Here is a 26,217-nt window from a genome sequence, read left to right as displayed (position 1 = left end):
TGTACGAGTACTGCATACATGTACGAGTACTGCATACATGTACGAGTGGGAAATGTGTTTTGGGCTAATGGGGGCAAATTGCTATTTCATTAATAGGAATGAAACCTCATAGTGGCTTGAGCCTTCCTCTTACCACGTCCCCGTCTCCGTCCCCGCCATCGCCCTCGGCCATGTGCACGTCCACACCCTCTTATGATTAGAGAGCTAATTAAACTATCAATTGCTTATATTCGTAGAGCACTACATAAAATATATTTACATGTAGAGGGCAAAAATACACACCCATTTTTAGTGATTCCTAGTTTTGAAAAAATAATTATTAATCCGAAATCCTCGTGTGAAATAAAACTAAACCGGTATAAACCAGGTCGACACAATATATAGCTCAACGCTTCTGCAGTTTAAATAACAAACCTGTACTTCAATAAAGTATCCCTAAAGAACCCTACTGTGTTGTGTCTGTGTGTATTGTGTGGTGACAATCGAGTATCTCGCTTAGAAGAGCAAGACAATATCATCATTCACAATTGATACTTTATAACGAAAAAAATATTTAAATGAAACACCTTTGATAACACATACATCGATGTATATACTTTGTTATTATTTCGACACATAATACAAGAGTGGTTTATAGCAGATATGTGTGTTTGTTTTACTTAGTGACCTCTTTACGACAGAAGAGCTAGCGCGCATGATTTTCCTGTACACGTGTGATATCTTCGCCATTTTACCGACTTTAAGCATTAAATATATCACTTGTCGGTACTTTTAAATTTTGTGATTCCGATAAAGTGTAAATTTGAGGATATGTAATAATTATGTTTTTTAACGGTGAAATCTAAAGTAATAGCCCCTTTAATGTTTGTTAAAAAAAGGAAGCATGAACACGCGGTCCTGGGACAACACCTCTTAATCCAAGATTTTGACGATTTTTATGTTATAATTTAATTCAAACCCGCTTTTTAAAAAATATATTTTATAATCTTTATAGTAGCAAATGAGTTTGAAACAAGATACGTTTTCTTTAGTATTTTTACATACAAATGGTGTTTTTTCTGTGTCATTGATTATTGTGTATTTCAAGTAAAATCAGCAAAACATACAATTATCTTAAATCGATCTTAAAGATGTAATGAATTATATCAAATGTGTTGTCGAGATATACCAGATGATTAATTACGAATATATTTTAGCTTTAACTTATATGTTACATTTAACACTAAGCAACAAAAATAACTGTTACTTTTATATTGTTAAATTAACAGCATTTTTAAACTAAATTATTTTTTTAAAATATACATAATGTATAATATTATGGAGGTTTACGAATTGATGCGGGGACCGTTAACTTTTACACAGTACAATGCATAGTTTTTATCTAAAGAGTCTTTGCCAACTACGTGTTGTAAGCAAATATAGCAAATTAATAATTAGTGTCATGTTTGATTTCGCTTTATATCTCATATCTCAGATCCATACAAATAATAAAAGATGGAATATGTGCTGAATCTAGTCTTTCTTTCTGCTATTACTAATCAGACTACTGGATTCACTGAGGCATAAACAGTTACATATGAACGCAGTTTTTTGGTGTTCTTACCTTCCATTGTTCTCTTTACAATGTTCTGCGAATAAAAGGAACTGTTGCCTTCTTCATTATATGAATACATGTTTAGTTCATATCTGGTATTGGGTATGAGATTCATTATTTCGTAGGTATATGTTAAGTAATGTTCTTCCCTGATCGATATATTTTGATGCAAGCCATTTGCTTCAGTCCCAAACAGAACAACAAACGTCTGAGTGTGGCCTCCATTGAAACCCTTTGTCCATTGCACTGTGATGCTTGTTGATGTTGCACCAATAGCTTTAAAATCATAAGACTTGTCTGGTGGACCTGCAAATTCAGAATAAATTTAATAAACAAGACTGTTATATTCACTTACAGAACCACAAAGAATACAACGCTTGATATCGCAACATATCAAAACATAAAACCAAGACATAAGAACTTACCTGATGGATTGAGGGAAAATGTTGTTATTGAAGGTCGGCGACTCCTATCATTGTACACGGTAATGTTGTGGTCTCCCGCAAGGGACTGATCAAAGTTATCAAGAAACATAACCACAGCCTGTCCAGAAAAAAACTACTGTCGTCCCTTTAATGGTCAAATCGATTGACGAATGATTGTTGAGATTAAATGTAGCATTTATCGGTGCGGCTTGGGTTGTTATTGTCCATTCTATGTCATCTTTAGAGGATACAGGGGGATTGCTGTAGAACGGAATCGTTTATATTCACTGGTTCGTGAAGTCTTCTGTAGAAGATATAATTCTGGCCACTGGTGTTGAATTTAGGAGACACTAATATTAGAAAAAAATGACAATTGAAAACAAATGCAGAAGTAAGTTTAAAAACTAAATGTTATTTCATGCATTTATGAACAAACTCGCTGGCAGTGTGATATGAAGTTTATTTACGTGAAGGTGAAATATTATATCTAAAGGTAAATAAACATTGTTAGTACATCACGTGACAGAATACCGCATTCTATTTCCATGCCAGTTAATGTGTTTCAGCTAATCACCATTACAAAACATGATGTATAAAAATATATCATATGAACACATTAAGATAGTATTTGAATGATCTACATATACAAAACTTGCTATGATAAAAAAAAACAAGCTTTATAACATGATCTAGCTATATCATTCATATGATTTTCTAATTAAATAGCTGGCAAAAGCTATAATTACAGTTTCATTGCAATGTACAACACATAACTTTACAATAATAAAAAGTTTGGGTATTCTAAATATATATTAATTTGAAATCATTGATATTAAAAACATGGATTTATGTTTCTCTTTTGCATTTACCTTTCACGTTAAACAATGCACTGTTTGATTGCACCGTGTTTCCCTGTCTGTTTGGTACATCATTGCTGGCACTGCACGTATATGTTCCTGTGTCGTCAAATGTAACTTCAGTTAAGATAAGTGTGTCCTTGTTTGCTCCGAATTCGTTACCAATGACGGTTTTCCCAATGGTCTGAGTCCAGGATAAGCTGGTCAGCACGTTGGGCTCTCCCACGGTTTGACACCTCAAGCTGACATTAGCATGGCCCTCCCACACGGTCTGGGGTACTGATACAGTAATATTCGGCGGATCTGCAATAAATTGGTTGAATGCTTAAGTATCAGTTTATTTTAATTTTTTTTTTGTTTTAACATAAAAGTAATGAGGTTACCGACACCATTGGCCGAGTGTACGTCAAACTCGCTGGTTGAGAATTGAGCGACGTATAATTCTATTTATAGTTCGAGAGTCGTGAATAAAACGCATTAACTAGGTTACTGCCGAGAGAAAATCTACGCACCCTGGATCTGGGCACAGGCGTCTGCTTCTGGTTTTGGAAAATATAATAGCCTATCCTTATTATATGAACTAGATGAGACACTCCATCAACCAAAGTCAGTGGTACGCTCTTATTTACTTTGAAATTAGACCAAATTTGACGAAAATACTGAATGTCCGCTCGCCTTATCAATGTACCTTAATTAAGAATCCTTTTTTGTAATATATGCCAGGTTTTTGTAGCGAAGTTACGGTTTTTTAATATGAAACATGACACGAAGCTCTGGAAGTAGCGGACGATGCATCAACTGTGGAACGGAATCGTAGTTGATCTTTAACGTCAGCAGCTTCGCAAGGAGCAATCTGATTGAATAATTGAGTTAATTGACCAATCAGATTACTTCCTGTAAAACTGCTCTCTCGATAAGTCAACTTCCATTCCACATTTGATCTATCGGAGTGTATCACCTTGTTCATATAGTAGGGGTAGGTTATATTATTTTTTAAAAACGCATGCGATCTGAGCTGGGTTAGACACGGGTAGAATTCAAAGTTCAAATTATGTAACTCGAGTTCAAACTATCGCCGATCTGTTGAAACACGCGCTACTCGTGTTAATTCTACGGCTGCATTTGACTGGCAACTCTCGAGTATGAGTGAGGTTATTTATAGAAATGTCAAAATCTCTATCAGTCGAATGATTTACTCCGAGTAAGGCCGTTTTCGTTTAGACAGTTTGACTGGCTGTGAATTAAAACGAATCTGATGATTTTATATTATTTCAAACGAGACATGACAAAGCCCTCATAAGCTTGTGTCAAAAACTGCAGGTTAGCGATGATTCTTACTTGAAATAAAAAAACTTTAACAAACGGCCGAACCGGTTATTCCGGATAAATGAAAACGGCCAGCCTCGTTCCTCCATTTTGACTCTGAACAAATTCCCAAATACGAGGGTTCTGAAAACGACCTTAACCTTCCGTATAAAATATATATGTATAGCATACTCGAGTAAGAACCCTGCGCGTTCGACTGCTCGAGTAATAATTCTGTCGACCCAAGAGTTGCCAGTCAAAGGCAGCCTAGGGCTTCACGTGAACTCGCCCATTGTGGAAATGAAAACAAAAACAAAAACGAAAAACTATACGATATCGGTTTGGATATGCAGATGCTTGACCCCTACAGGCAATCAAGCATGACACGCGTAAGTAAGTCTTCACGTGCATAAAGACAGGATAGTGCTGTAGCAGGCGATCGACTAACATTTGAACTGAGGAACAAGGATAATGCATCAAACATCTTATGTGAAAAAAGTAGGGATCACTCGCCCAATCACGTGGGTTTTCTCCGAGCACTCCGGTTGCCTTCTACAATAAGGCCACTCGCGCGATTGTATCCGATTCATCGAAAGTATTCTGCACACTTTGTTATGCAATCGGTTTAAATTAAATAAAGTTTGTTTATTATAAACATGTATAATAAACAAACGTTATAAAACAATTAACAAAATTGAAAGTATTAAATCATAATTTAGAGTTATACATATGCTTGTACTGTATGGGGAACCAAGAAGGGACCTTGAACCTTAAGTTTATTTCAAAATATCAAGGGCGTACATAGTTTGTATACATGTTGTATATCATCTGCGTCCTTGCAATATATAAACAAAGTGTATATGCAATATATAAACAACGTTTATCAAACTATATCCGAAGTATGTTTTTAGACACGAAATTTGGGCGGATCGATCCAATCGAATTGGCAGCACTTGAGTAATTAATTATTCATGATACCGCAGCAAATACGGTCTATGGTCCCAGGGGTTGTTAAGCTATATTGTAACTATACCTGGGACCAATGAAGTATGCATCTATGAATTTTTTTTTCTCCGTGACGTTTTTTATTACAATTTTACAATTATGATATTACAATTTTACAATAATGATATTACAATTTTTACAATTATGATAGTTTGCCAAATTGAATAATGTTCACAAGTCAATTTTCTATATATGGACACTGTGCGATATTTTAAATTAAAAAACCGTTGTTTATATTCTTTACTGTATAACCAGCCTAGTTTCTGACTACAAAAGTAACATTTTACAGATGTTTTTTCTTTTTTCATTTTTATTTTATTGTTTGTTCTGACAAACGGATATACGTTTACTTTTTTCTTCGATTTCTTCCCCGAAACACGGTTAATTATCAGACACAGTATTATTTTTGACACAGACCCATTTACCATAAACAAACAGCATCGGGTTATAATTGCTGCATTTCGTAAATATACGACTTAGAAACGTGTGCTTAACGTTGATTTTTTTATACATGTATTTAAGTTACTAAATTACGGTAAGACCTTAGTCAACATTTATAGCTAAAACAAAAAAGGAAACATCGAAAAACGTATGCTTAAAGTATTAATTATTTGTCTTTCAGCCCGTTTTTAAGCATTTTTGAAAACAATATAAATGATGACCTTACATTGGACAACAATTTGGTGTTATTCTCTGTGTGATGAGTTGCCTCCCTTGTACAGACGATACACCCTCAGCCCGACAGGTGTAGTTGTCTGTCTCTGACCTATCTACGTCACCCAGGGTCAAGGTCAGAGAGGTCCCTTGTCCTGTCTGTACAGATGCCCCTCCACGTAACCACTCCACTCTGGGGGTAGGATTTCCTTCTGTATCACAGGTTACTTCGGCTGTCTGACCTTCTACTACTGTTAGGGTTGTAGGGGTCAAGGTCACCAGTGGTCTAACTGTATTAATAGATAATTAGTGTGAGTAGTAATACTGAAAATCAATAATGATGATCGAAATTGGTTGGTTGGTGATTCACATCTTGTATCAAATTTCTAATAATGAAAACATCATTTGTTTGAGAAACGTCCATTATTTCGTATACCTTTACTAATGGGATATAAACGTGAACTGTGATTAGAAGCAAAGGGTTTAACTTTATTTCCTCTATTTAGCCTGATGTCACCCAATAAATAATCATGTGGCAAAAACATCAGCCAAAATGTTGGAATTTTTTATAAATCGAACATTAATCATGGCACGTCATTATCTCTATACAATGGTAAAAGAGCGCATGGTTTGATATAAACATAATCATTGCCTCTGCCAGGGATCACTAGGCTGACGCTCAACCCGATATATCGAGCTAAAGAGAAGTTCTCTTTAGCCTAGCTGTATATTGCGGCTAGTTTCACCAAGTTTATAAATAGTCAGTAAATCGACATTTGCCTGATAATCACCATCTAATAAAAACCCGATGTTATAATTTCAAGAGATCCATATAATTATATAAATTACATATAGTAATCAAGAACATCAAAATACACTGAAAGTATTGATGTATCATGTATTTTGAGTTCCAAGAATAATTATTATTGCAAAAGGAAATAATTTATAATCGTATCAAGCCATTTTCAAACTGGCAAAGGATCTTTCGTATTTTTGTCTGCAAACAAAATGTCAGCAAGTTCAGTGAATATTTACTGATAGGATCGTGTTTACAAATTCCAATATTAATTATAATTGCAAGGAGAAATAAATTTACGGTGGAATAAGAACATTTTTCATACTTGTTTTTCTTATGTTAGTCTGCGTACAATGTTTTGCTAATTTTGGTGAATATTTACACAAGTTATCATGTTCACAACGAAGATCCAATAATAATTACTCCGTAAGTTACAGTCGAACAACGCCGATATTCACACTTGGCCGATATCTTTCCAGTTTTAGTCTAACTCCAAAGCGTCATTAATCTCGGTGCTTATTTACTCAAATTATCGTATTCACAAGGTCCAATAATACGTATTAATGCAAAGGAATGGAGCAAACTCGTTCGAATTCATTCCATTGTTTGTCTACATAAAATTTCATTAAGCCCGGGTGCATATTTACTAAAGTTATTGTGTTGACAAGGCCCAATAATAATTATAAGTGTAAAGGGAAATAACTCTGTAAATTACAGTATTAGTGGAATCAAGCTGATTTTCGACCTCGTCCGAGTTGTTTTCAATGTTAGTCTACATACAAAGTTTTATTACGCGCGGTGCATATTTACTCAAGTTATTGTGTTCACAATGTCCAATAATAATTATCACTGAAAAGGCAATAACTCATTAGGTCATTGTCAACTCAAACCGATGTTCAATATCATCCGAAATCATTCCAATATTAGTCTACATACAAAGTTTTATTACGCGCGGTGCATATTTACTCAAGTTATTGTGTTCACTAGGTCCGATCATAATTGTTATTACCAACGGCAACCCTTCCTTAAGTTACAGTCGAATCAGGAAAATTTCCGAACTCCGCCGAGATCTTTTCAATGTTATTCTACATACAAATTTCCATTAATATCGGTTCATTTTTACCTTATTTAAGTTATCGTGTTCACAAGGAAATGTTACCGGACGACGCACGATGACAGACAAAAGACTATGCAATAGGTCGCCATTACTTATGGTCAGGTGATCCTAAAAAGTTTAATTCATGTACATTATGTTCAAAAAAGTGTTTAAACTATACTTACATTCCACATTGAGGTAAATAACTGATGACGTCAGGTTAGTAAGTTTGACGTCGGTGAAGTCATTCTTCACACGACAGCCATAGCCGGCTTGGTTGTAGTCCTTGGTGAGAGATGTGAGAGTGATAGATGGCGATGACTGTCCAGTCTGGAGGCGGCCATTACGGAACCATTCAACCCTGGTCAGAGCTGGGAAACCCTCAGTGTAACTACAGTTCAGTGTCCCGCTCTCTCCCTCCAACCAGGGATGTGTCGGTGTCTGACTTACAGTGGGGGAACTCGGAGGGTCTGTTTGTAGAAGCACAAGATTTTTACATTCAGTCTCAGATTTATTTCTGCTTAAAGGTGGGGTAAAAATCTGCCCATGATCCGATTTGTTTTAATGCTTGCAGTGTTAAAAGAGTTGGTGCAGTAATAATTTCTTTTAATATACTTTGTTTTATATCGATTTATGATGGTATTTTCTTATGACTCATATCTAATTTTGCATGCAAACAAAATCAAATTTTCGACATGCTTAAGTGTGTATAGATTGCGTCCATAATTTTACATCATTGTTATAGATAATTCAATACGTATAATCTTTTAGCAGATTTTTTTTCAAAAAATGAATAAACGAAAATTGAAATTTTTGGAAGGTGACTTAAAATTTAAAATTGACCATAGATGACCTAAAGAATAACAAATAGCTTTTAAAACAACATATTTACCAAGTAAAATATCCTGTCAAAGTAAACCTGCTGAGTGAATTAGCGACCGGGATTTTGATAATATTTTTACTGTATATTGTACTGAATATCCTCTTATCATGCTTAATGAAAAGATATTTAGCAAAATTTGTAGCAAGAACAGGACAAATTTCGGGTCGCAAATTCACTCAGCAATTTTAATTTGACAGTATATTTTACTTTGAAAAATTAATATGTTTAAAAATGCAATAATGCATAATATTAAAAACACAATATTCTAGTTTAAAATTAATCAAAGCAAGTTATGGACTAAAATATTTGATTTTATAAACCACCATTAAGTTGGTAATGTCACCCCATTATAAAGAAAATGTCTTAGCACAATGGCTATGCTTGTTTTGTTATTGATGACAGATTTTTGAATTGTCACAATGTCAGACATTATCAGTTAACCACGTAATTAGTCTAAGAGCGTAGTGGGTTTCCAATGTTATAGATAACTATTTAACTTCACACAGTTATATATCTTCATTTTCGAATGATATATTTCTTCTAAAATATATGCTAGAAATGGTAATCATTTTATTTATCCATCTGCATCGGTTATTAAAACACCTTTCTGATAAAAAAATTATAAAATAATATACCATTATCACTATTTTGCTACATTGTACATGAACAGTATAAATGCATATTGACTACAAAACATACAATTCTATTATTAGATAATTGTAATCATTAAAATTTGTAATGGTACCATGGAATGAACTTACTAGTTATCATATGAACATAGAGTTTCCATCATGCAATTCTACTGGCCACTTTCGTCTTCGATAAATTCAAAACAAAAAATGCTAAAGTGTATATTGATTACCATACAACTAACTGTTTCATTTCAGTATGTTGTTCTTGACATTGATATTAACTAATCTCCTAATGCAAAGTTAAATATCCATTAGTTCCCATGTACTTTGTAAATGGAAATCTTTGTATAGATAGTTTACTTTCTAATGGTGAAGTTTGATTTATAATCAGTAGAAAATAGTACCATTTAAATATTTCATCAACCATTTATTTAACAATAAGACTAATATAATTTTATCCTGTATTATGCACATAACATTTTTTTATGAACAAACCTATTCATTAGTGATATTGTTTCTAGCCTATTCATTTTTTTTCATTCTACGATGAAAATAAAATTCTGAGAATGGCGCGGAAACCCAACGTTATCATGACATCACAATAGAAAAATTGAGGTTGCGTTTTGATTTGGACAAAAAAATAATCCATTGGAAAAACCAATCGAATCGTATGTATAAACGTATTTCCTTTTATATAGTAGCCTGGAAAATTATCAATAAGCATTGAAGTCCCTATTTTTTTCAATTTCATCGGGTTATGAAATATATTTTGTTTGCAAACTTTTGTGAGAATCTGCTACGCGGATTCACACAGTTTCCGAACAAAATTCCTTTCATACTCGATGAAGCTTAAATATAAAGGTTATGGGTATAACATAATTTTCCATACATTACAGTCTTCAATTTTCCTAGCTTGAACTAAATAACGCAACGATGCATCTATTCTTGAAGTTGAATATTTCGTTTTTTATGAACGTATCGCATAGTGCCATATCGGATATTGATATTTGTAAAATTACGCAAGATTTGATCTAGAAAATGGAAAACTTGCCTGTTTCTGTTATCTCCAAAATTAACACTATAGTAACTTATTATGGTTTAGTTTGCAAATACCAAAATGTGCAGGATTTTTCTTAAATTTCCATCAAATTTGTTGTCACTATAGCCCAAATTATTGCAAAAGTGTACAAGAACCGGAAGTGCACCACTTAGGCACCACTTTGGCCTCCAATTTCGGCCATTTTTGTTTTGTGTCAAGACCTTATAAAAAATTATTTTAAAGTTTTTAGATACGTGTGTTCAGTCAAAATTTGTAGAAGTGTATACTTTTGAGAACATGTTAGAATCACTAGCACAGGCCCATGGGTGTGTTTGAATGGTTTTTTATCTTTCAGGTTCTCTGTCATACATTTATAGTACTACAAAAGACACATGGCTTTTGTTAAATTGGTTCATAGGCACAATGGTAGGTGTAACAGGTCAAAGTTTAAAGTGCATATTGGTAGGTTTATTTGACTTTAAATTAGTATATCAATATGTCATAACCATCCATTCTTTTTAATCTGTATTCACATCGAAATTAGGACCAATGAGAAAAGAATGCACTGCATGTCTGCTTAGGTTACATTTTGGGCTTACAGATATACGTATCTGAGTGGTATTGTTGAACTATTTTAAGCTATTTAGTTTTACACCACTGAACAATACAACGCCGGATAGACAAATTAGAATGACATCCTTCCTGTACCAAGAAGAGCCATATTCTATGATAGTGAATATTAGGTATAAAATAATAAAATATTGTATAAAACATTGTCGATGTCAAAATCAAACAAAGCAAATAACGTCCCAAGAGGAAACACTCAAGTGAATATACATTTAAGACTATTATTCTTAAAGACAAAAGTTATTTTCGATATATTCGCATACAAGTTCATTCATTAATATTTTATTTTCTCTCTGCGCTTTAACATATGGCTTTTATTTGTAACATATGTGGTTTTAGCTGCATAATTGATGTCCTTGGCTAGAAAGTGCAAAGTGCTAGAACATGTCTTTTATGTTCTTTCTAATGATTTGATTTCATTCAAGATCAATTTTATCCTAGCTTAAAGTTGTTGCCCTCAAGTGTATGAATTATTTGTTGTACTCCGAATTGGCTCGTCATACATCTCTATATAAAGCGTATTCAAAATTATGCCATAGATAAAGAAAAAAATTGAAAACTACTTTTCGAATCTGAACCGAATTATCATCCATGAAAGGTTTTCATAGGCATACGACATGGTTCCATCGAAATCTTTTCTTTACTTACAGTGGACGGTAACTGTGACGTAATCAGATCTCCGGTAGATGACGTTGATATCAGGATGGGACGCTGTACACGTACAGTTCCTGTCATTGTAGTCACGGTTGGTTGATAACTGTATCGTGGAAACTGATGCAGACTGTGTGGACATGTCGTTTCCACTAAGACCAAAACAATCCCAGGTGAGGGTCGCCAGCGGGAACCCACCAGCTTGGTGACACTGTATAGATCTGACAGGGTCTTCTTCGTATAGAACCTCACCGGAAGTGTATCCAGAGATACTGGGTAGCTGTGTCGATAACGGTGAATCTAAAATATTTATATATCATCTGTAACGTTATTAAATCTTTATGAAATGTAAAGGTTCACAAAGTGGTCGAACTTTTGATCGTAATTCCCTCTATGGATCACATCTAAGATCTATTGATGGCATTTACCATAGAAACAGAGGATTTTTATATGATTTTCCTTATTTCAAAAATGTTAAAAGGAAATGTCATAAAGGTTACTCACAGTAAATGGTAAACACCACAGTTGTAGATTTCTGAAATGTGATGTTTGTATCCGGACTTCTGGAGGTACAAGTACACGACTTTCGGTTGATATTTCTGTCACTTGGTACCTGCACATTTGACGTCACTTCTGTACTACTTCCGGTCCCAGGTGTCCCTGTCTGTCCCTCACAGTCCCACGTGATAGTAGATAATGGGTTACCTCCCTCCTGTGTGCAGGTGAGTAACAGGTCGGCGGATCCTTCATACAGAATCTGACCTTCTGTGTACCCGGTCAGTACAGGGTCTTTAGTCGGGGCATCTGTGTTAATGAATGTTTGTATCGATACACTATCATTTTAAAACATTGAACTATTTTTTTAAATTAACTCATTTTATTTAAGACGTTTTTTGTGGAAAACAATCAGCATTTAAAATATGATGAGTGTTAGTAAACGCATATGGCTAAAATTTGGATTGAACATTGTTACGCCAGGTACATCTAGATCCAAGTGCATTCATACCAACATAACGCAACCAAAACACTGTTCAATATTTTTACCTGAAATTCACCTGAAATTGAGAATACTTTATGTAAATTCAGATCAAAATCTTCATATGAATTTTAGGTCAATTTCAGCTGAAAATTTCTTCATGTTAAGTTCAGGTAAATTTCATATGAATTTCAGGTCAATTTCAGGTCAAGGTTTTGTCTGCTTTTGCATGATCGCAGATTTTTTTTCCGATGTTGTTTATAACCTTAAGTAACTTCAAAAGTAATCGTCAGGTCAATTTCACTTGACAATTCTTTTACCTGAAATTGACATGAAGACATGCCTGTGTATGGTAGTCAAAGTGACCGATTATATAGTTCCGCTTGTTGAACGTTATACCTGCCGTTTGATTAAAACATTTACATATACAGTAAGTGTGACCTGTGTCTGATGTAGGTATACTTACCGTGTACAGTAAATGTGGCCTGTGTGTGAGGTAAGTATACTTACATTGCACAGTAATGATGACCTGTGTCTGAGGAAGGTAGACTTACAGTGTACAGTAAATGTAACCTGTGTCTGAGGTAGATATACTTACAGTGTGCAGCAAAATGTGACCTGTGTCTGAGGTAGGTATATACTTACAGTGTACAGTAAATGTGACCTGTGTTTGAGGTAGATATACTTACAGTGTACAGTAAATGTGACCTGTGTCTGAGGTAGGTATACTTACAGTGTACTGTAAATATGATCTGTGTCTGAGGTAGGTGTATACTTACAAAGTACAGTAAATGTGACCAATGTCTTGAGTTAGGTATACTTCCAGTGTACTGTATATATGATCTGTGTCTGAGGTAGGTATATATACTTAAAAAGTACAGTAAATGCGGTACTTGTGTCTGAGGTAGGTATACTTACAGTGTACAGTAAATGTGACCTGTGTTATGAGGTAGGTATATACTTACACTGTTACAGTAGATGTTACATGTGTCTGAAGGTAGGTTATACTTACAGTGTACAGTAAATGTGACCTTTGTCTGAGGTAGATATACTTACAGTGTACAGTAAATGTGACCTATGTCTTAGGTTGGTATATAACTTACACTGTACAGTAAATTTGTGACCGGTGTGTCTGAGAGTAGATATACTTGCAGTGTACAGTAGATGTGACTTGTGTCCGAGGTAGGTATACTTACAGTGTGTACATTAAATGTGACCTGTGTCTGAGATAGGTATACTTACAGTGTACAGTAAATGTGACCTGTATCTGAGGTAGGTAAACCTATCATGTACAGTAAATGTGACCTGTGTCTGAGGTAGGTATACTTACAGTGTACAGTTAATGTGACCTGTGTGTGAGGTAGGTATACTTACAATGTACTGTAAATATAATCTGTGTCTGAGGTAGGTATACTTACAGTGTACAGTAAATGTGACCTGTGTCTTAGGTAGATTTACTTACAGTGTACAGTAAATGTGACCTATTTCTGAGGAAGGTATACTTACAGTGTACAGTAAATGGGACCCGTGTCTGAGGTAGGTATACTTTCAGTGTACAGTAAATGTGACCTGTGTTTGAGGTAGGTATACTTACAGTGTACAGTAAATGTGACCTGTGACCTGTTCTGTCCCTGAGGTTGAGGATGAGTAGACACACAGCCACACGTCCCCTGGTTGTAACTCTTGGTGACAATGATGATGATGGTAGATACTGACTCTGTCCCAGTGCTGCCATCTGTGGCGGAGATTCCCCCACATACTCCAGTCCAGGTCAGGGTAGACAGAGGGTTCCCTCCCGTCTGTCGACAACTGAGTGACAGTGTGTCATTTATATAGAGGATGGAGGAGCTTGTATACCCAGAGATAACAGGTGGTCCATCAGGTAACCCTGTATTAATATATAAAAAAAAGAATTACGCATTTTGCATTTGGTGTTTTAATATTTCTTTAAGCCACGTCTGCCCGTCCGGCTGTCAGTCTATCCGTTATATCAATAAACATTCTCTGAAGAGCAGCGGTACCTGCGAAAGCGCTCTGGAAGGCAATTTTTTTCATATATGTATAGATATATATAAATTTACAATTATGATATGAAGAAGTTGACAATTGCTCTTAAACGTGGAAGGATGATTTCCCATGTCATCTTGATCTGATGTGTGTCTTTTGCATGGACGAACCAAATACAAAATGGCTGCTAAGAGAAGCGGTTCACAATTAAACAAGAAGTGTAGGTCAAGGGTTCAAAGAGTCAAATTTTGTATATCTATGAACGTAGAATCAAAACTGAATGTAAGGTTAACTTACATGTAAACATCATTAGTCAGCTGATTGCAAGACTGCATAATTTTCGATCACTACAAATGCCATACTACTTGATAAGTATAAAAAAATTGTTTCCTAATACATGCATTGGCTATGAATGTCATCTGAAAGACGTTCAAAGCTTTAACTTTAACTTAAAATTTTGTTTACAAACTGTGTGAATCCGTTTGCTACGCGGATTCACACAGTTTGGAAACAACATTATTTTCATACCCCGATGAAGTTAAACATAGTGACATCAATGCTTATAATTATTTTTTTCAGACTGCTTGATAAAATAAATCCGTTGATTTTCCTTTTTAAGCATTGAATGTCTTTCAGTTGGCATTCATAGCCAATATAATATGTATGGCAACTGGATAGAGGCAAATTCCCGCGCTTCATGTTGAATTTTCCAGTTGGCATTCGAAGAAGTATGAAAAACAATTGGTCTATCAGAAAGTCGGATTTAGTATGATTAGTTGATCTGATGTCCTCTGAAGTTTTACACCTATTTCCTCTTTATTGTATCTGACGACATAGATGTGTTATCTTGTTGATATTGTTGTCGTTTTTGTACGTTATGATGCTTGAAAGTAAATACAATAGAACATGAAAATGGTATTATCAATTGATATCAATGGTAAAGGTGACGTAACGTGATTCACAGAACAGGATACAAACCTCTGGAACACAGTGAAAAGTTGTAAGTCCATAATCACTTGCGCGATTGAAAATGATGTAAACTTGGCTTGCTGTACATGCATATTATCTTTCATTATTGAACTTGAAAAATATTCCCATGAAATATAGTACTGTCAATTTCACTTTTGTAAAGACTGCATAATGTTGTTTTTCATTTCTACATTTCCCTAAAATAGAGTCACATAATTAAAATCAGAATAATACTGACAGCTAAAATATATAAATGGAATAAACAAAAGAAAACCTTGCATTCATTTATATACATGTATCTTTAAAAACTCATTATTTTGTGTTTTGAGTGACTAGAGTGTTGTTACTGTAATGCAAAATCGTAAAATTCAATTATGGGTATTAAATATCTGAGGCTATCGTTGTAAAATTGAATATATACCGGGTACTGAAAATACTTGATAATGATAATGTAGACCAAACAGGTGATGAAGATGCTCTCCCAGATGTTTCAGGTAGACCTTATGAAATTGCTGTTTTCAATTCAAATAAATTTGACTTCCAACCAATAAGGAGTAGTGAAAGTGATCAAGGAACATAGTGAAAAGGAACTACCAAACTTACCTAATATGGATATGAAGGATAATCATTAGATGTTGAACTCTCTAAATTGATTGACCAAATTAAGAACAATAAAGCCATCACTCGGGATCAAACTAGGTTTATGTTAATAGATAATGTCCTTTGTTATCAGCAAAATGCTGACGAAGACGTTAAGCCACGTCTGTATGTTCCGTTACAGCTAAGAAGTGAGGTTATAAAAACAATATCATGATGGTTATTGACACATGGGTATTGATATTCGTCAGAAATACTTTTGGCCACAATTATATAATGAATTATATGAATACGTCTCAACCTGTGTTACATGTCAACAACAGAGTTTACAAAAGCGTAGAGCACCTATCCAGGAAACAGATATACCAAATTATGCGTTTGAAAAAATAAGTATGGATATTTCTGGCCTATATCCAAAATCTTTATCGGGAAATAAATATCTTCTCACTATTGTTGATTGGTACAGCGGTTGGTCTGAGGCTATACCATTACCCGATAAAAGTGCACAAAATATAGTACATGTGTTAATAGATGACATCATTCCAAGGTTTGGTACTCCATCATCTATTGTAACTGATAATGGTACAGAATTTGTCAATCGAATGGTAAGGGAAACATGTGAACATTTAAATATTAAACATATAACAACCTCTTTCTATCATCCCAAAAGTAATGCTAGGGTTGAAAGATTTCAGAGAACTATGCATGAAGTATTCGCAAAGAAAATAAATAATGACACCTCCGCCTGGGATGTTTATTTAAATCAAACATTAGCTGCTATTAGATGTAATATTAGTGAATCATCTAAATTTTCGCCATTCTTCTTATGCTAGGTTTGCACTATCTTCCCGGCGACCACGGTAGCCCCGTTTGCCCGAAACGTGGTGCGCCGTGGAATTTTGGCTATTTTTGTCTCTGTATTCAAGTTGAGCTACGTCTTGTAAAGTTTTGTCACGGTATTTTACGGATTACTTGGTGGACCGTGGATATAGTGGAAAGTGCTGTTTCTGGAGGTTAAAGGTACACTACGGTTTCAGAACGGTCTATTAAGGATACCACTACGTTCTCTCTAGGCCTGTTACGATCTGATGAGGTCTGCTACGTTTTACAAGTTTTGATCAAACTCAGATACGTTTTTTCACGGTCCGTCAGGGCTTACTAGGGATTAAAGTCTGATGCTGGACTTTTAAAGAGCAAATGTAACAATATTCATTGCCGAAAATGTCATTTCAAACACGTTTTAATTACAAAATGTGTTAAAACAGAAGAAAATCTTAACTATGTTTGGTATAAATATATAATTGTTATAGCCAAGTGCTTCTACGCAATTTCATTTTTTTTCTGTAATGGTTCTCATTTAATCTGCCTTTTGTAACAATAGCTTTGGTATAATTTGATGGTTTAAATGTGTTTGATAATGGCAATTCCTATCTAATGGTACAAATAATTCCATGAAGTAGCAAATAGTACCAGGCAAGGCAATACTACTCCATCATATATTACTTGTAGCGTAAGACCGTAATAAGACGTAACACGCCGTATCACGTCGGGCTTTCAACCGCTACAAGCCGTGATGTGCCTTGACAGAACGCATCAAAACGGTTATCATCCACCTTAGCTTGCCGTCAACACCTTGACAAACCTGGACAAAACGGCACAAAACGTGCAGCCAATCTACATAAAACGTGGAAGAAACGCAACAGGACGTCACACAACTTGAAATCACCGTGAGATTACGGGGAACGCGCTTGCTGCCCGTTCCACCACGGACCGTCTGGAAGTTTTGTTACGGCCTCGTACGCACTGTTACGTTTTGTTACGTCAATCCCGTTTTATTACGTCCTGTGGCGTTCACCATATGACAGACAGACAGACAGACAGACATTCTTTATTTCCTCTGAATCGAGATTGCATACATGTCATTTTAATATTTCAATTTAACTGCAAAACGGACGTATTTACATTATAATTACAAGAACTCAGTCATTGAGGAGTACATTCATCTCCGTAAGCATTCCTTCCACTGCATTGCTTAGAGCAACCATCATATTCTGCCATTCGATATCTTCTAATTGTATAAGTGTCCTTCCGCCAAGAATGAATGAACACTTTTCATCTGGCTCTAATGTGTCAAAACTAACGTATTTCTCTACGCTAATACAGTTTACAATTTGTTCATATAAGTTGTCCCTGCTTTTGTACAGTGATGGACACTCAACTAAGAAATGCTTTACGTCATTTTCCACTCGTTTGCTGCTTCAGCTTCTCTTAAAGTTATTGAGCGATCACAAATGCCATCTTCATTCTCATAGCTATTTACAACCATGTTCTGAATATCCATTTGTACCCTGATCTTATGAATATCATCAAAATCGTTTTCCTCAGATGGTAGAGCTAGTTGCCTGTAATGCTCACACCACACACATTCCTCAGTTCATCGGAGTCTATATTAAGAGAATAATTTTATCTTCAACTTTTAGTCCTGAACCTTTTTTTATCTGAACATCTGCGTGCACGCACGACCTTGTAGAATGTGCCGACATCGATTTCGGCCGCTTCCTGCAGCTTATCGAGCTACTGTTGTTCGTAAAGTTCTCTTGCTTCTTTTAATGCGTTACGAAAATATTTTTTAGAATTATTGTAGTCTTTGTACACTGTATGTTCCATACCGCGCGGACGACCATTCTCTATCCAAGCTCTACGGAATTGTCTCATGTTCCTGTGATATTGACTGACACTTCCAAAATTCCAGTAGGGTTTTAAGTATTTACGATATCGCTTAACTGGCAGCGTTTTCGATGCATCATTGATAACACAGACAATGTCCTGTACGAAACTGTCAAGCTCATTACAGTTTTTCTCGTAATTATTTATAACCTTTTTGATCGACTGCGAGACTTTCTCAGTGTAAACGATTTTCTGTTCTGAGGATATTTTCCTCCAATGTATTGCCGTAGTCGAAGTGTTTCGAGGCTTGTTTCGTATTACGCATCGGTGTTCAAAGGACACAGGAAGATGATCTGACGCGTTTAGAAAATGATCGTCGTGTATAACACATTGTGTTACATTGTCGATGTATTGTGCTTCTATTAAGATATGGTCAATCAGTGAACTATTCAATCCATCCCATGAAACGTACGTTACAATGCCGCCTTTCGACCATTCTTGTGAGTTGACCGATACGAGATAATTCTCAGTGATGAAAGTTTCAATGAGTGCTCCTCTGTCGTTGGTTTCACGCATATTCTTTTTACCGAAGCGTTCAGATATGTGTCCATTAAAGTCTCCAAGAATTATAACTTGCCCTTGTTCACTATATAACTGGTATAAATCATTTAAAGTCTGAAGAGTTTCTCGATATAAAAACCATCGATAAGCTAGTTGACGGCATCAAAACACCAAACACATATACAAACGATTTGTCATCGAGTTGTATCGACGCGCTTATAATACGATCGTTTCCTTCATTAAGAAGAGGAGATACCTTCAAACATTTGTTCCACAGTATCGCAATTCCACCAAACCCTCGCGGATGCGTCCTCAGTTCCAATTCGATAGGAATTCGTGAATCGCTGCGTCCGAACGATTCAAAATTACTGTCAATAGTATCGAGTTGAGCTGTTCTGGAAGTAACCAGTGCTCGGTAATAACAGCAATGTCTGTATCTCTCAAAATATCAGCGAGCAATGGGGCTCCATACATTACCCCACGAGTGTTCCACGTAAGAAGCTTCACGGTGAGGATAAATAAGAACCACACCAATGTAACATACTTTATCACCATGAATATTGATTGTCAAATCGGCGATTTTTCCTTCTCGACCATTCACCTTCGCGGCTTCCATATCGGTTGTCGACACGATCCTCCCATTCGCGTACGAGAACGCCATCGGGCCAAAAGTAAGGATCCAGTGCCAACTATCTTCGGATACATTTATACGTGCTGTATACGTTGGATCGTCTGTGTTCCAAAACTTTATTACTCGCATCATAGTCACTTTAACCCCTCCTTCCGCAGCGTATGCCTTCACTGAATTCTCAACTTCATCTGTTGAGCCATCTGCAGTAATGCGTGATATTAAGAGTCATTTGCTTCTAGTTTTACGACGCACGCCGCGAAACTCGTAAGCGGATGTCTTTTTCTCCTCAAAAGACTGATTCTGTTGGGCATCGCAGTGTTCACTATCAACTTTTTTACATTGATTATCCCTGTCTGATCACACCATTTTCACTATTACTGTTGCTCGGTTTATAGCGCGACGGTTCATCGGCTGAACTACCTCTATTCATACAAACTGACGGTTCCTTCGTTGGCGAATTTGTTCCGTGTTGACTGATAGCCATAGTTGTGTTCGATTTGGAGGCATCTGTCCTTACTTGTTTGTTGCTGGCAGTGTCCTCTGCGTACGTACCTTTAGCGTCGTGTTCTATCTTTTGGTCAAGAGTATTTTGTACAAATTCCATTTTGACAGTTTAAGAATCTGGCACGGCATCCACGGTAATCACGAACGCTTACGTTTGTTTATCACGTCCTTCTGCGTTGTCTCACGTTGTCTCGCGGTCACCATGTTTTGTCCACGGTGGCCTGAAACGGGCTGCCGTGGCCGCCGGGAACATAGTGTAAACCTAGCATTACTGTATAACCGTGATGTAGTGTTACCACTTGATAATCTATTGCAACCAAGGCGGAAATATATGGGTGAAGAAACTCATAAGATAGCTATGGAAGAACAGCATAAAGCCTTTAACGATCCATAAAATATGAAAAAAGCTAAAAGGAAACAAGAAAAATATGCAGAAAAACGCAGTAAACCTGTAGAATTTGAAATTGGTGATCCGGTGTATTATCGTAATCACCATCGCAACATAAATTAGAAAGTAAATGGAAACCCTATTTTAGAATTATTGGTCAAACATCACCTGTTCCATTTAAAATTCGAAACCAACTTACTGGGACAGTCACTAAAGCTCATGTAGAACATCTATGACTAGCTAAACTAGATGAATGGGACATATCTCGAGGTCAAGCCCAAAACAACACTAGAGCTCGTTCGTTAAGGACGCAGATATACATTTTTGTATGTATTAAATCCATCCTAATCTGATAGTAGTAACAGTGAACATAGTGAGGATAATGATCAATTAGTAGGTAGATTGTATAATAGAACTCGTAAAGAACGTACCACATCTGCTTATGAAAATGATATTCCCTTAATGGAAATAGCCAAACGACTCAAAGAGCCAAAGAGCGACAGCACAATCAAAAATTATTAAGTGTTGCAGTTGCACTTTTTCGACCCTTGACTACCATACCAGTGTCCACTACATATACATCCACTACGCCCTCACCTACGCTTCACCGGAGGGAATTGACCATGCTTAAACCGTTTACCTCCTGTCCGACGACCACCACCGGCTTCTCCCCGACAACATTTGGACATGTTACGATTTAGAGTACCCACCAGAGACCCTCCGACATTCCAACCCATTCGATTCCAACGATCCCTGGAATTACTCCAACGACTAAATGAACCATCACGGACGCCCAGTAATCGGGACCCTACAGATAGTGGGGCTAGCATCAATGTTAACGCTACGTCTACTGAAAATATTTCAGGATCCCCCATGAGTGGTTTATTAAACCTGATATCGGATCCAAGTCGATCAACAATGAACAGTGTAATCGATGATGTAACTGGTAATTTTTGAATATTTTGTGTGCTAACTTTATCTATTAAGTTGTAACAATAACGTACAACAAAATGCGGACATTGCGTGGCAAAATTTGTTACAAAAGTAAGATCACTGCCTTCAAGCAGTGATTAGATTCATTAATTGACGTAACTTTGTGACAATATTTGATGTAAATCTCTTCGTGTGGACGTTATATTTATTGACGGTGTGGTGTGATTTTCTTCAGTGGATTATTGACTATATACAATAGAAGTCTTCCCGCTTCATTGTGAACCCTGGATTACTAATTAATGTGAACTATGTCAACTTTGTGTATATCGCGCGTGGACCTTGTATTATTAATTGACATACGTGGATTACTACCTCCTGTGGATTATACTATTTAAAGACATGATATTATGAAGTTATGAACTGTGTTAACCAAATATTTTATTTATAGACGTGGAAGTTATGAACTATGCTAACTAATGCAATTAATAAGCGTTATGCGCCTTGTTACGATTCTAGTCGTTATGCTTATTGTGTTGATTTCTAAGCGTTATCCTTTATAATATGAATGAAACTGGTAAGAGAGGTGAGAGGATGTTGTTCAGGAACTCTATGTTTAGCCAAACTAAAAGCTGGGTATTGATTGAATATTAGTAATTGGAGTAACGATTAAGCTTTTTGTAAGTAATGGTCTGGGAACATTTGTCGATTTAACATAACTACAAATATTCCTAAAGTGTGGGAGGTGTATTACAAAAAGGCCTTAAATATGTAATATACATGTAGTGATACATAATTACAAGAGGGAGTGATAACTAGTGTATATATCATCGGGGAGGCGTAGACATTACAGATGTAGTACACTTAGAGCGAGGTCATTATGAGTAATGGGGTTTCAATATATGTCCGTGGCTAATGACCAGTACACATATGTTGTAATAAGATACCGTTACCTAAGTATAGAGACTAGACTAAGTAACAGGAGTAAAAACGCTGGTCAAGCGGTTTTGTACTGGACATGGGCCCAAATAAGGTAAACGGGTTCTGGGGTCTTCTAAGAATCGTAAGAAGTTTGGGGATGAATAGAGGTGCATGGGATAGGAGAGCAGAGAGACCACTGGAGAGAGTACCAGAGAAAGTACCATAGAGTCCGCAGAATGAAGCTGACATAGCGACTTGAGATTTTAGTACCTACTAGTTCTGGAGTATGGGACTTAAAAAAGAGATCAGGCCAGAACTAGAAAAGGAGTTATAATTACTGACTGAAACAGAGAGTGAAAGGAACAATTGTAAAACACTATACGATCATGGAACTTGTAATAAACATCAACTTCTAAAAAGGACCCAGAGTTATATTTTATAACATGGGTCATAGCAAAATTGCCCTTTTTAGATAGATAGCTAGGTCTCCTTTATACAGAGTACTATATAGTATATTTCACCAAATGGAACTGATGGGTTTGTCTTTTATAAAAAGGGACCCTTTACATAGAGGTGTCCCTTTTACCAGGTTTGACTGTTTTGAGATGGAGGCATTTCGAGTTGAAACAATAACTTGATCATAATATTTGGGTTTATATAATTTTGTACATGTATATTGTAATAAATGGTATATATGCTTAGCTATATATACATTGACTAGAATACTTTTGTCACACTCACTCTTGCATCATTATTTGAAGTTCACAATTAAATATTTTCTTGTGTTGTTTTGCAGATCTCATCAGATTTGTACTTGTCAGTAGCAGCACAGCAGTTATCTCTGGCTATGGATCTATAACGCACTATACAAAATGAAGTTATTAGATTGCATCAGTGAAAAGAGGATAAAAGAGTGTATCAAGTTTTAACAAAGAAGGTCCATGTGGAGCTGGAAACAAATATATAATGAAAGATTTTACAGAATGTGATACTTGAAGATGTTTAATGAATATCAGCCATGCAGATTGTACATATATGACTGTAACGACAATCATAATTGCTTAAAAATAGTATTTGTGTTTTGTCTGCAATACTGTGGAATGATAAACAACTACATGAATAGATTAGTATATATTATTGACACTACTGTTTTCTAAATTATTGCTAGAAAATTGCATGTACATAATGATTGAGCCCTTCATCATTATATCCATCTGTGTCAAAAGTTTATTTACATCTATTTAGCTACAAACGGCCAATTTGCTTTAAATTTCACAAGATTCAAGCGTTTGGTACATTGTATGTAAATGTGCATCTCTTCGTTCCAGTAAAGATTGATGAAAAAATCTGCTTTATTTTTTATTGATAACTGATGACACTCTTAGGTAACGTTTCCTAATCATCTCTTGTCTGTCGTCGAACATCCTCTGTAGTCCACATCCTTGGTAGTCCATCAGGTCCTGATTTCTCGAAACAAACTAAAGTCAAACTTAAGTTCTGAATTAAGCCTGCTCTTTTGTCTAGGGTAATCGGGGCCTGTTCTTCATAGATTGAAGGACTCTAGATTCTTAACAAAAATTATGAATTTCATGGCCCTGAGATTGGTTCTCAGATTTGCTTCAAGGGGGTGTACTCCGATACAACAGGTACATAGGGAAGGATGATTTGAGAATTATTTGTTTCTCTTAGGGAAAAGGTGAATTTTCTTACAATTATCAGTAAGAGATCACAGGGACCTGGCACGAGTTTTCAACCAACACCATATATACTATATACATTGTATTTAATATATAAAATATATCTGTATTATAGTATAAAATATATAAATGTAGTATCCCCTTGTAATGAAACCAAAAATTGAAGAAAAAAAATAGTGAAACAAATCTGTATTGTTTTCTGAGCCACAGGACCACAGAGGCAGACCAAAAGTGGTCAAACTGACCAAGATGTCTACAGTATATTTCTCGAAATCCAGATATACTCAAACTTAATACTCATTACAGATACAACTCTCCTTTTTCAAATCCCTTTAACCAAAAGAGTGAGTTTCTTAAATCTAGGATATCAGGCTTTCCCCAAAGCAAGAAGTAAAGTTTATTACATGTACACCAGTTTTCATATGAAAATAAAAACCAAATTTTTGACCATTATTTATTCAATTGCAATAAGATTTCATACAAATTTAAATAAATACGTGATGGTTATTTGATTTTGATATGCATCTCTTTTGAGTCATGATTGCTCCTTTACCAAAAAAGTTAAAATCTTTTTAGGCATACATAACTAAAATGACCTTTAAGGCCATTTCATCTTTTGTTTCCATAAAAAAAAATATCAATAAAAAATGTCTTTCTTTTCAAAATATACTACATAATTACAAGGAAATAGAGTTTTAAGTTGAATTAATTCTAGCAAATTTTCTTTTAATAATGATACAAATGTACTTGCTCTGTGGGGCCTATATATTGTATGGAAAAAGTATAGTCATTGACTGCCATTTTGGATTTCACTTTCATTTATTAACAAACTTTTACTAGTCGATTTTTAGATGTTTGTCATTATATTATATTAACCAAAGGCATAGCATGAAAATAACTTTTAAAAGATACTTGAGTTCCTTTCCAAACAATATATGACTTCACAAATTCTGAGGATTTGCAGCAAAATTTCAACAATTTTGAGGTACTGTACTAGTTACATTTCAGATGTGTGTTTAAATAAATAGTTTATTCACATGCATAGTATGTTTCCTACTGAACATTTTTGTAAATGGAATGTATGTTTTATTTCATTTTTGAACTTGTAATTCAAACTAAAAAAACACTCTAAAAAGGGACCTTCTACCTTATCACAATGTGTATCTACAAGGAAGGTTATGCTATATCTTTTCGTATTTTATCAAAGAAATCTCGACGTCTAGCCGTCTACAATTTATGTTACCAATTTTCAAACCTTCTGCAATAATATAAAACATACTTTAATATGCATGAGCGAGGCCTCCGCTGCAATCTCATTGGCTGGCTATAAAAAGTCTCTTCTTGGGACGCTTATGGGATAGTTATAAGAAGAGCTTTTCGTACTGATGAGATGGTTCAGACATCTCTTTTTTCAGAAACTAAACATGTTAAAACATTGTTTAATTAAATTGCCTTCATTGCTATCTATATATATAATTTTCTGGCACGTAAACATATAAAGTAAATATTGTAGTGCTCAGTATACAAGTCAGTGATTATTGTAACATATATCGCCAGGTGAAGTACCTGACAAATCGGAAACGTTAGCTCGTGCTCGGTATACGACTACAGCCTAACTATACCCCTGCTCGATTCGTCAAGAGCGGGCACCCGCCGGTGACCCGGGGAGGCGGCTTGGTCACTCGATTAAAAGAAAAGGTGCGCCGGTTGCTTGTTTTGTTTGTTTGTTTGAGTTTTACGGCCCATCGACAACTAAGGTCATTTAGGTCCAAACTGCAAGTCAAGCATTATTATCAGGATAAAAG

At 35.6% G+C, this 26,217-nt stretch overlaps 2 protein-coding genes across 2 annotated transcripts; both read right to left on the bottom strand.

Annotated features, from left to right (window-relative positions):
- Positions 1-1,603: 1,603 nt before the first annotated feature.
- LOC138312602 (carcinoembryonic antigen-related cell adhesion molecule 1-like) lies at positions 1,604-3,843 on the bottom strand (the record flags this gene model as incomplete). Its single annotated transcript, XM_069253414.1, is given in 6 exon segments — positions 1,604-1,900; positions 2,020-2,149; positions 2,151-2,294; positions 2,296-2,369; positions 2,889-3,179; positions 3,768-3,843. Coding segments are annotated over 6 exon segments (1,012 nt in total), but the record flags the coding sequence as incomplete, so codon positions are not given.
- Positions 3,844-5,849: 2,006 nt separating this feature from the next.
- Positions 5,850-20,576, bottom strand: LOC138312601 (carcinoembryonic antigen-related cell adhesion molecule 5-like). Its single transcript, XM_069253413.1, has 7 exons — positions 20,351-20,576; positions 19,819-20,172; positions 14,135-14,428; positions 12,069-12,368; positions 11,562-11,864; positions 7,918-8,202; positions 5,850-6,130 (listed from the first exon to the last, which is right to left on the bottom strand). Exons 1-7 carry the CDS (start codon positions 20,574-20,576, stop codon positions 5,850-5,852), a joined length of 2,043 nt encoding a protein of 680 aa, XP_069109514.1.
- Positions 20,577-26,217: the final 5,641 nt, after the last annotated feature.

Source organism: Argopecten irradians, unplaced genomic scaffold, assembly GCF_041381155.1.
Source record: "Argopecten irradians isolate NY unplaced genomic scaffold, Ai_NY scaffold_0387, whole genome shotgun sequence".
In the NCBI taxonomy this organism is placed as follows: domain Eukaryota; kingdom Metazoa; phylum Mollusca; class Bivalvia; order Pectinida; family Pectinidae; genus Argopecten; species Argopecten irradians.
The sequence above is the reverse complement of the archived record's forward strand: the minus strand, read 5'-3'. Positions and strand labels throughout refer to the sequence as shown.